This window comes from Monodon monoceros, unplaced genomic scaffold, assembly GCF_005190385.1.
Source record: "Monodon monoceros isolate NGI ecotype Baffin Bay Population unplaced genomic scaffold, NGI_Narwhal_1 Super_Scaffold_10, whole genome shotgun sequence".
In the NCBI taxonomy this organism is placed as follows: domain Eukaryota; kingdom Metazoa; phylum Chordata; class Mammalia; order Artiodactyla; family Monodontidae; genus Monodon; species Monodon monoceros.
In genome coordinates, this window is record NW_021703766.1 from 38168726 (window position 1) to 38181022 (window position 12297).

Here is a 12297-nt window from a genome sequence, read left to right on the forward strand (position 1 = left end):
TGTGTCTTTCAATCTAAAGTGAGTCTCTTGTAGACAGCACATAGAACCAACTACTTAGAAGATAAATGCACTTACCCTTCTACTGGAGCCGCAGGTGGGTCACTTCCCACAGGCACAAGAGCTAAGTGGGTTAGGTTTGAACATCTGAATGAGGGGAAATAGGGTGGGCAGCTACCAATGTCCATTACAGGGGGCGAAAGTGAGAGCAGGGAGACCAGGGAAGAAGCTACTGAAGTAGCTGAGGATACACAGACGGTGTGGTGCTAGAGCAGTCAGAGACTGCCTGTTTCAGAGGTTGGATATGTAGTGAGGAAAAGAGAGCAATTAACATTTACCATTTGCCCAAATTTTCCTCACTTCTTTCTGTGAAGCAAATGTAAAAAGGGTGTATCTGGACTGGGGACCTGGCCAGAAGGGAAGAGAAATCTAGCAAGCAGATACACCAGGGTGAGAGCTGCAGCTACCTCCCAGCCCATTGCCATTTGCACAACGTTGAAGAACCAGGACCCATCCCACTGTTAGGTATTGGAGCAGAGATGATTGTTAGGGCAAGGCCAATTCCATCCATTAAGCATTAATTGGGTGCCTACTGTGTACAGAGGCTGTAGGAGAGAGAGGTCACAGGAGTTTTGAAGTAAGAGGAAAAGTATGGGCAACGTTATCCTTGAAAAGTCTCTTAAATAGCCCATACATAGCAATATGTTAATTAAAGCACAATACCTTTATATAAGGAAAAATTGTGTGTGCAGTAATTAACACACAAACAAAACTTAATCGCATATTTTAGTTCATTAAACAGGCACAGGGAAGAGTTGACTTTGCTAAAATTAAATATGCTTATGAACCAGCACTAGTGCACGAATTAAGCTCCTACCGCCAGATGCAGCGCTCAACGACTGGGGTCATTAGGGGGACACAAGGCTAAGACAGGGCTCATCTCCGTGAACTGAGCGTCGATCTTCCCTAGAATGAAAGTTTCCAAAGGGCTACAGGTCAGCTTAGCCTCCAGATAAGACAGCAGCCGCCGCGCCGCTCCTGCGCCACGCGATCACCGGGGGCGTGACGAAGGGCGGAGGCTGCGTGCGCTTCCCAGCGTGCCGCGCTGGGCGGGGCGAGGGGCGGGGCCTACGGGGGAGGTGCGGAGGAGGAGCGGCCGCCACAGGACGCCTGGCTCGGCCCAGTCACCGGATCGGGGCTTCTTGCCTTCAACGGTCGGCCTGTTGCTCCGAGCCCGCGGCGGCGGGGGCGCCGGAGGCGGCGGGCGGCATGCGCGTGTGAGATGTGGCCGCGGGCAGCCCGGACGCGAGCAGCTGCCGCCGCGGTAGCAGAGAAGTGGGGCGCGGCCTCCTCAGCGCGGGGCGCGCAGTGCATGAGGGCGAGCACGCGGGCGCTGGGCAGCCGCCGGCCACGCCGCCTTCATAAACACTTGTTTAGGACTCGTTCGCCCCGCTGAGGCCCCGGCGCCCCGCCATGGAGGCCCCGCCCGACCCCGGGCCCCACGCCTCGGCCTCGGCTTCGGCCGCGGCGCCGCTGCGCGCCCCAGAGGTGGCGCGGCTCCGCGAGGAGCAGGAAAAGGTAACAGGCCGCGCTCCGTCCCGCGCTTCCGCCAGCGGTCTGGGGAGGCGCCCTCGCCCGGGCGCGTCCTCGGCGCCCCGTTCCCCCTCCACGGGCCTGGGGGCTGACCCCCGCTCGTCCCCGCCGACCCCGTCCTGCCCTCGGTGGGCCGCAGCCCTTTGGTCCCGGCCTAGCTCACCCCGGACCCGGAACGGGGGAGGAGCATAGCCTCCAGGCCTGGAAAGCGTGTTGGGGAAACTTTTGTCACGTGCTTTCGTTGTCTTGTCTGGAGCACTTTGACCTTCGAAGGGAGGGGAGGGTTGGGGAAAAGAGATGCGATGATCTGTTTAACTTGTGTATGAAAGTGAGTTTTTAATCTTAATGCGTACAGCAGTGCGTGGGAATATTCTCGGTGAAGGACAGGCTGTGAATGAATAGTTCAGCTTATATATTTTTTTTAAGCTTGTTACCTCATCGTTGGTAAAATGTATACTCTATGTTGCTCTTTATCGGATTGCACTTAAAAGTTTTACTAGGTTTGTAACGCTAACGCTTCATGTGCAGTTTCAGCTTTGGTTTAGTATTTGTCATGATAGAATGCTGTTTTATTAAATTTTAACTTCAATTATATAAATGAGTTTTAATCTACCAGTAAAGAGGGAAGAAAGTTTTGTATTTCCTAATGGGATTGTATATGAACAAGTATACCAGTCTAAGAAATACAGTGTTATTGTTTAATCTGAGATTTTTTTCCCTTTGGATTCTGTATCATTTGTTTCTCACTATCTTTGAAATTCTTATTTTGAAAGGCAACGTTTCATTTACTTAAAATGTGTCATATTGAGAGTATCATGATTATAAAGGTTAGGAAGTTGTTTAAAAACTATAAACGCTGGGAATTCCTAACTTTTTCTATTGAGCATTTCTGTATAAAAATGACTACTTACATAGGTATACAAACATACCCAGTTTAGCTAGATAAGGAACTTTTTATAGAACTTAAATCCTGGTTTGCTTGGAAATAACCTGTTAGGATGAATTGTGGGAACCTTTCCTACTTTGTTCTAGTTGTTCTAAATTATTTTGTGCGTTGGATTTCCCTTTCTGAGAGCCGTTTTTTTTTCTAATACCATATACAATGGTTGGGTTTTAAACTTGGCTTTCTTCAAGTTGGGGGTTTAAAAATTCAAGTTTGGTGCGTTTAAATTGTAAGACTCTTTTTTTTCTTTAAGAGAAGAATAAAAGAAGAAAAGACAGCCCTTCATGAAACCAATTTGTTCATTTTTGGCAAAAACTATTTACATTTTTTAGTCTTTTAGAAAATGTGAAACAGACCCTCAGAAGATGGTGTTCCCATTGTCTTTCTTTCTGTAGAGGAATTAACTCTCTCCTCCTTCATAGTATGATGTTTGCATACTGCTGACTTGATATGTTTTCTCCTATTTGGCATGTTAAAAAGAGAAATCCTTGGTTTTATTCTGATGTTAGTGTGTCTGAAATACAAAGGATACGGTTTGGGGGTGCTCTGAACAGCTTTCTGGTATGGTATCCAGTTGCATTTGAAAACTGCCTTCTCAGTTACAGTCCTATGGGAACCTGGATGACAGTTTTCAGTAGACATTGAGTATTGTACCAAATTACTTTTCTGTGCTGTGTTAATGTTATTTCGGCACATAAAATAAGCGTGTGTATGTCTGTCATGGGTATGTAAAATCATTCCCAGTTCATGATAAAGTCCCTCAGTAAATGGACTAGACTGTATTTTAACGGATCTGCTTCAGTGGACAGGAGAGACCCTTGAGGCCACAAGATAAACTGGTTAGATAGCTATCCTTTAATTATAGTTCATTATAGGAAAACTTTATCTAGTAAATAGTAAATAAATAAATAAGTAAATCAGTCAGATTTTTGTGAGGGACTTTAGGCTTTAAAACCAACCCAGCAGCTGTAGGAGTACAGTGAACTCTAGTAAGTGGAAGTGTTGGGACATTCTTGGAAGGAAAAGGGAAAAAATGTCATAGGAGTTTTATAGTATAGCAGTTAGTATTTCTTTATATAAGTCTAATTAAATGTGTTTTAGGACTTGCCTTTCCCTACCAGGGTTCAGTGAGAGAATTAGATCCTGACGAAAATTATTTGAATGACTATTTTTTCAGTTTTCCCTAGGATGGTAGCTAGCTAGTAGGCTCTAGATGCAGAGGAGAGAAGTGAATTCTTTATATGCAATGGATACCTTAGGTTCAGGGCATTATTTTCTCTGGGAACCTTAAGAATGGCTGCTAGGTAAAGTGGTTTAAATGTTGCTCATCAATTTTTTTCTTTTTAGTTCAGATAAGGAGTGTAACACGTTTCATCTTGGTCCCTCTCTCTGTTTTTTTCCATGTTTATCCTTTGGAGCACTGAATAACAAGGAAAAAAAATTAGTAACCTAAGGAAAAAGACAAAGGAGGGGGGCATGAAAGATCCACAACTTAAGTAAATGACAAAATCTGTAGTAAATGGACAGGATCAAATATTTCAATATTGTTCTCATTTTTGGCATTAATGCTGACATTTTCAAAAAAATATTTTTTGGTTAAAACTTCTGTTTATTTCTTTTTTTTTTTAATCTAGCAAAATGACATGTACAGAAAGGTTCCCTGCAGGTTTGTTTATAATAATGAAAAAGCTAAAAATTCAACATAAGGGGGTTGGTATGAGGAGATTTTGTGCAATCATTAAAAATTGTAGAACACTATGTGGTGTGGTTAGTTATGATTATATGTATATAAATATTCACACAGTTTATATAGGAAAATGCACCACTAAATGTTTTAAAAGCACACAATTTCACTTTTTATTTTACCTAAAAGTGAGTGAATTGAATTTTTTTTTCAAGAAAGGCTATTGATAAAACCTAATTAATTTTAATGAAAGATGGGATGTTGTATCTTTAATTGCTAAATATTTTCTGCTCCTGACAAATTGCTCTTGGCTGGTTTGAACACCAGTTAGGCAGGTTTGTTTCTTTCCAGAGCAGATAGGTACAATTTATTCAGATATCTTTTCCCCAAGTGGTTTCCTTTTCTTTTTTCCCTGGAGATGTTGTTTATTGTTAATTCTCTATCCAAAGATACAGGGACAAGAGGGAACTTGGATCATCTTTTTTTCCCCCTCTTTTCTTTTAACTAAATCTGTTTTTGCCAATAGGAGTAAAGTATTTGGTGGAAAAAATGGAATCTACTTAGAAGCCTCTCTGGACTGATCTGTGCCGTAAAAGTTAAACCTAGGGCTGCAGTGGAGTGTCTTGGGCTGTTCTAGGGAAGTTTCCTCATACTAAGATCTTGTTAAATCTGGTTCTGTCTTTGAATTGCATTATTGAAATACTGGTTTCTTGGCTAAGGTGATGTTTCTATCCGAGTTTTGTATCTCCAGACACTATTATCTTTAACAGAATTATTGAGATTCTGCTATATAGTATAGTGGAAAAAGTGGTATATAGTATTGTTTTCCTAGGTTTATTTGCAGGATAATGGTAACTTTGGAGAATTCATGAGGATAATGTTATTATTTAGTTTATTATAATTATAACTGAGTGGCTCGTGTAATTTGGAATTTTGGAATAACTTATACTTTCTTGATATAGAACCTGGGGAATTAAATGCATTAAGAGTAAATATTTCAAATTTTTATAAAGCAGAACAGCTAATTTAACTTTGGTTTGCATATTTCTTATGATAAACTGCACATAGTTTAGGAAACTGTCAGTCGTGTACTCCATACCACAGGTATTGTTCTTCTTTCCAAGCCCAGAATCCAAGCATATAATTTTTCAGCAGATATTTATTGAGTACCTGCTACCTGCCAGATTGTACCTACTTAATGCCTTCCTCTGCTGAAGATGCAGTAGTGAACAAAATAGTCTTTGTTTTCACAGGGATCACATTCTAGTGGTAAAGATATGGAATAGGCATATTTAAAATGACAGATGGTTTGTGATAGGTAAGGAGCTGTACTAGATCATTGTTGAAGATTTTGGTTTTTATTTTTGTGAGGTGAGAAACCATTGGAATGTGTTTTGAGAATCATACTAATCTTAAATGACAAGAATCCATTTGTCATGAATGAAGGGAGGAATGATGGGATTGCATTGTATAGAATAAATTTTTTTGTGTGCCAGGCATTGTGATAGACATTTACAAATTTGATGTTAGAGTCTTCATTAACTCTCTTTAATTTTTCAGGTGAACAGTTTAGGTTGTTTCTAGTTTTTGCCCCGAACTTTCTTATGGAGTATTTGTGTCTTCAATTTTGCTTATAATGCTTGTTTTTCAAAGTGCTTATGCCAGTTTACATTCCTATCAGCAGTGGTGAAAGTTCCAGCTATTCCACGTCCTCATCACCACTTGGTACTGTCTGTCCTTTTCATATTTGTTAGCCATTCTAATAATAACTAATGAATGAGGTTGATAACCTTTTCAAGTATTTATTGGCTATTTGCATTTTTTTTGTAAAATAAAATGCTTTTTCTAAATTGAGTAGTTATAAGTAGTTTATTGAAGAATGTGTATTTGATCTTTCTAATGTAGTTCTTTTATCATTTTTAAGAAAGGCAGAGTCATAAGAATATTTGCTTACAGCCAAAGATACATTTTGTAGCTAAATGGGTTTTCAGAACTCATAACTTGTGAGTTATATTTTATTTTAAAACAGTTTGTTTTGGTTGTTGTTAGTGATTATTATCATGCCAGTCATGTGCCATGAGAAGAAACAACTTTGGTTTTAGTCTTTTATTAGTAAACATTATAATACAGTATTTCAAGGGGAGAAAATCCATATTCATTGTGTTAGGCCTCTCCAGATTGGAGTATAAGACAATAATAGTTCCAAAACACTGATGGGGAAAGGGAGAAGAAGGTGCACAGGGTCTAAGCTGTGATCATAACTGTTTGATTTTGTTCTCCTAATGTTGTCAGATTGGGTTTTAAAATCTTTTAGCTTGTATCATTCTTGCCTTTATCTCCAGATTATTGAGTCTAGATCTTTTTAGTCTGCCCTAAGGCAGTTTTTCTTTCTTTCTTTCTTTTTTTTTTTTTAAAGTAGCAGCTTTTTATTTTCAAAAATTGTAAAACAACAGAAAAGTTTAAATAGTTTGGGTCATCAATCGTATTTTGTCTCATTTGCCTTTTCTTTCTCTTTCTGTATTTTCTTTTCTTTTTTTCCTTGTAGAACCATTTGAAAGTAAATTGCAGATATTATCATGTCCTAACATATCATTTTGGAGCAAGATCATTCTTCTACATAATCATATCTTTTTTTTTTCACCCAAGAAATGAACATTGACACACAATAATATTATTTAGCATATTCAGATTTCCTCAGTTTTTCTAAAAGTGTTCTTTATAACATTTTTCAATCCAAGATCCAATCACAGGCTGCATGTAGCGTCTTATCTCTTTAATTTCCTTTCATCTGAAACAATCCCTCTACATTCTTTTGTCTTTATGAAATTGGTATTTTTGAAGAGTTTACAACAGTTTACTTATAGAATGCCCACGATTTACAGATGTCTGATGAATGTACTCGTGAAGAAACAGAATTAAATAATCATTTTTGGCAAGAATAATACATAGTTGATAATGACTTCCTATTTTATCACAGCAGGAGACATACAGTGTTACTTTATTCTATTATTGGTGTAGCTAGTTACTTGTTTAAGATAGTACCTGTGATATCTCTTCACCTTAGGTACCTGTTCCCTTGTGTAAGGAATAAGAACTTTAAAAGTACTTACTAAATACTTGAAGACATTGTAAATATCCTGTTCCCCAACATCCCTTTACCATGGATGATCCTTGCCTGAATCAAGTATTATATTGGTGTTTGCAAATTAGTAGTTTTCTAACCATCTATGTTTATAGCTGGCATTTTTCTGTGAAGAGGAGCCCTTTCCCCCCTTTTAGTATTAGTGTAGACCCTTTTAATTTGTTTTTTAATTCAGTGTGTTATAATTTTTCCTTTTTCCTTTTGATGCTCGAATTGTCCTAAATTTGGCCAGTGGGAGCCCCTTCAAGCTGACTCCTGCATCCTTTTGGCATTTCTCATTATCCTTTGGTCATTACCTTTTTTTTTTTTTGGCACAAGATGTCCAGGCTTACCTTGTAGCTTTCTTGTCTTAGTTCTGAAATTGATTATTTCTTCAAAGAGCCCTGGTTCTTTTTAATGAGAAATGCTGAGAAACCTAGATCTGGGCCCAAGTTGTGCCCATTGCCACTGGGATATTATTGCATCAAGGCCCTTTCAGTGGACAGTGCTAAGAAATGTATTAACCTTCAGTATACCAGGAAAAATAGTCATCACCATTTACCATCTAGGTCCAAGGGATCTTTTTAATTTTTATTTTTTAAAGTAATTTTTACAAGTTATGTACAGAAGTAAGGATAAGGGGTAGTGAAACCCATTTTTATTCGATATTTTAATAAGAATTTAAACACAGCAGGCTTCTTTGTATTAAGTAAAGTTTGGTGCACAAAGATCATAAGAGATTTAAGAATATTGCCATATGTCTTTTTAGAAAAATGTCCGAGTTCTTGTTGCACACTGTTACATATGAAGTTCTTCTTGTTGAATAACTAAGTTGGTGGGAATACCCTACTTTTTTTTTTGTTCTTAGAAGTATATTGTTCCTTTATTGATTCTTTTTTTCTCCACCTTCAAGTCAGTCCCCCTTTATTCAACATCTGCTATATTCAAATATATGTAGTTCTCTTCCTGGTTGGCATGGTCTGTTCTAGAACTTAGGGAGGTACAAACATAAACCATTTACATAATTCCGCTTTCAAAACTCATTTCCAGTGCTTCAGGGTTTTCCTCCCTAATCTCTGTCCTCAAGAAGCCAAAAAACTTGTAGGAGTGGAAAAAAATAGAATTTAGAGATCTTTTTTTCCAGCAATCTTTATTTATTATGATAAAATATGTATAAAATAAAAATTACTATTTTAATCAGTTTTTTTTTTTTTTTTTTTTTGCGGTACGCGGGCCTCTCACTGTTGTGGCCTCTCCCGTTGCGGAGCACAGGCTCCGGACGCGCAGGCTCAGTGTCCATGGTTCATGGCCCCAGCCGCTCTGTGGCATGTGGGATCTTCCTGGACCGGAGCATGAATCCGTGCCCTGCATCGGCAGGTGGACTCTGAACCACTGCGCCACCAGGGAAGCCCCTATTTTAATCAGTTTTAAGTGTACAGTTCAGTGAGATTAATTACATTCACTGTGATGGAACCATCACTTTTACTTGAAGGTTAGGATGGACTCACAGATGGAGAACTCTTGGCTGTCCTACCATCAGCTCTGCCTTGCTCTATGGTTATCAATTTTCCCTAGATCAAGAGTAGGCAGGTACAAGTGGTGGGCTCACAACGTTTGACCTCAACTGGTTTTTCTAAGTTATTTTGTACATATTTCAGCAGCAAAACCAAACTGGGCCTTCAGGCTTTATTTCCGTTTCTTGCAAGGGAAGAGCTTTTATACCTTTGGACATGTTTTAGTTTTTCCTCAATGAGAATTTTAACCATCTTTGGTATTATTTCTACAATAATTTGTAAAGCTATTTACTTTTAACTGCTTTTTTTGAAAACTTTTTGGGTCAACTTTTTTATATAGCACTTATTTGTCAAAATATAGGTACATAATACTGGTAAAAATCTTTTTTTGTTTCTAATGAAACAAATTATTGAGACTTTTTTAACAGGATGGAGTGAGGGTAACTTGTATCAATTAGCTAAATTAACCAAACTCTTCAGAATATTTAGATTTAAAGATCATAGAAACTACTGGTAGTCAAACTTTTTTTTTTTTTTAAGGCACAGAGCTTTCTTCATTAAAATAAAACCTTATTCAAAAACCCAATATGTAAAACAGATGAAAGCTAAATTACTCTGCGTTATTGAGGGAGAAGTTGCATGTGTGGAGGGGCTGGGAGGGGGATGAGTATCTCTGTTCCTTGCACCCACTTTCAGTAGCCGCCAGGGAAGTGGTCCAAGGAACTAAACTAAACTTAACCAGTGTTTTAGTCCAACTTCTGATTTCACAGATGGGGAACTGAGACCTAGTGCCCAATTCTCCCCTCCCTTGAGCCCCTGGTAATCTCTAATCTACTTTCTTTCTATGGGAATTTGCCAATTCTAGATATTTCATAGATGTAGAATCATACAGTACTTGTCCTTTCGTGACTGGCTTAATGTCTTCAAGGTTCATCTGTGTTCTGGCATGTATTACAGCTTTACTCCTTTTTATGGCTGAATAATATTCCATTGTATGCATATACCACATTTTGTTTATCCATTCAATGTTGATGAATACATGGATTGTTTCCACTTTTTTACTCTTGGAATAATGTGGCTATGAACGATGGTGTACGAGTTATCTATTACAGTCCCTGTTTTCAGTTCTTCGGGATATATACCCAGGAGTGGAATTGCTGAGTCATAAGGTAATACTGTGTTTAACTTTTTGAGGAACTGCCAAACTGTTTTCCACAGCGTTGGCACAGTTTTACATTCCCACCAGCAATGTATGAGGTTTCCAATTTCTCCACGTCCTTGTCAACACTTTTCTTTTTCTTTTTTGGAATAGAGCTATCCTAATAGGTGTTAACGTCATTGAGCTATTGTGATTTTGATTTGCATTTCTCTAATGAAAAAGGATGTTGAGCATCTTTTCATGTGTGTGTTTTTTGTTTGTTTTTGTTTTTTTGGGCTGTGCTGGGTCTTAGTTGCAGTACGTGGGATCTTCGTGGGGCATGTGGGATCTTTAGTTGTGGCATGCATACGGGATCTAGTTCCCTGACCAGGGATCGAACTCCGGACCCCTGCATTGGGAGCACGGAGTCTTACCCACTGGACCACCAGGGAAGTCCCTTTTCACGTGTTTATTGGCCATTTTTGTATTTTCTTTGGAGAAATGTCAATTTAAGTTTGTCTATTTAAGTTCTTTGCTTATTTTTAAATTGGGTCATCTTTTTGTTGTTGAGTTGTAGTTCTTTATTTATTCTAGGTATTTAAACCCTTTTCAGATGTATGATTTACAAATATTTTCTCCCATACTGTATGCTGTCTTTTCACTTTAATGATAATGTCCTTTCATGCACAAAAGTTTTTAAATTTTTAAAAAATTTTTATTTTATTTTTTGGCTGCGTTGGGTCTTCATTGCTGTGCGTGGGCTTTCTCTAGTTGTTGTGAGTGGGGGCTACTGTTCGTTGTGGTGCGTGGGCTTCTCATTGCGGTGGCTTCTCTTGTTGTGGAGCACGTGTTCTAGGCGCATGGGCTTCAGTTGTTGTGGCTCACGGGCTCTAGAGTGTAGGCTCAGTAGTTGTGGCGCATGGGCTTAGTTGCTCCGCGGCATGTGGGATCTTCCTGGACCAGGGCTTGAACCTACGTCTCCTGAATTGGCAGGCGGATTCTTAACCACTGCGTCACCAGGGAAGTCCCAAGTTTTTAAATTTTGATGAAGTCCAGTTTATCTATTTTTTCCTTTTTTTGCTCCTGCTTTTGGTGTCATATGTAGGAACCCATTGCCAAATCCAAGTTCATGAAGATTTACACCTCGGTTTTCTTCTGAGAGTTTTATGGTTTTAGCTCTTATTTTTAGGTCTTTGATCAACTTCGAGTTAATTTTGTTTATTACTTATTGATTGTTGAGTTTTGAGAAAATTCACCTAGGATAATTGTCATCTGAAGACTCATAATCTAAGATTTAATTTATATTAATATTTTCACCATCATCTATATCTAGTTGTGCTATCCAAAATGGTGGCCACTAACTACATGTGGCTATTAAGTTTAAAATTCTAATTAAGTAAAATTAAAAAAAAATTAAGTTTCTCAGTCATAATAGCCACATTTCAAATGCTCAATAGCCACATGTGGCCATTGGCTATTGCATTGGACAGTGTTGACTTTGAAGATTACTATCATCAAAGAAAGTTCTATTGGACAGTGCTGGTGAAGAGAGCTGCTATCATTTTTATTCATAATTTAATTTGTTTAACAATTGTGAAGTGTCTTTCTCTGTCACTTTTCTTCTCCTTCCCATTATGGACAGAAAATGAAAATTTCTGAATTGTCAGTTGTGTTTGAAAGTTAAAATCAGACTACAAAGATGGTGTCTTCTTCAGTCTTTTACACTTTTTTGAAAGATGATGCAGTACTTTGGTCAATGCAGTAAGAAAACTGAAGAATGATTTTTACTATTGATAGCATATTCCTTCTAGATGATTCCATGATTCCTCAATTACTTGTTATATAGTTTTCTTTAAGCATAGTTTGGGAAAATTGATGAATAATCATGAAATCATTATTAGGGTGATGAAACAAGATGCAGGAATTATATAATCAGTAGGATCCTATAATGTGTCTTAGGCTTATGAAAAGGTTCAATGTACTCATATATAATTGCAAGATAGAATGAGTTTTAGCCTTTTATTTAAGTAAGTAAATTTTCTCTTTATTCTTTGCAGTATCTCAGAGAATAGAAGTCATGAAATATCAATCCTTTGCAAATAGTTAGAACTGTTCAAAAACAAACTAAAAACTAGAATTGGGTTCAGTGGATCCTGATACTTTGCGTTCAAATCCATTACCACAAAATTCTTCTTCAACTACCCCCATCTATATTTGAATCTCCCTTTTTCTGTAATGAAACCTTGTTCTCAACAACATCTATATTTATTCGTTTCCTTTATTCCACAGTATACACAAAATAGTTTT

General features: G+C 38.2%; 1 protein-coding gene across 1 annotated transcript in view; it reads left to right on the forward strand.

Annotated features, from left to right (window-relative positions):
• Positions 1-1158: 1158 nt before the first annotated feature.
• The window catches only part of URI1 (URI1 prefoldin like chaperone), a 65345-nt gene continuing 54206 nt past the window's right edge, over positions 1159-12297 (forward strand). The window contains exon 1 of the mRNA XM_029207569.1: positions 1159-1575. Coding sequence (XP_029063402.1) covers positions 1471-1575 — 105 coding nt within the window. The 5' untranslated portion in view covers positions 1159-1470. The remainder of the gene's footprint in view (positions 1576-12297) is intronic.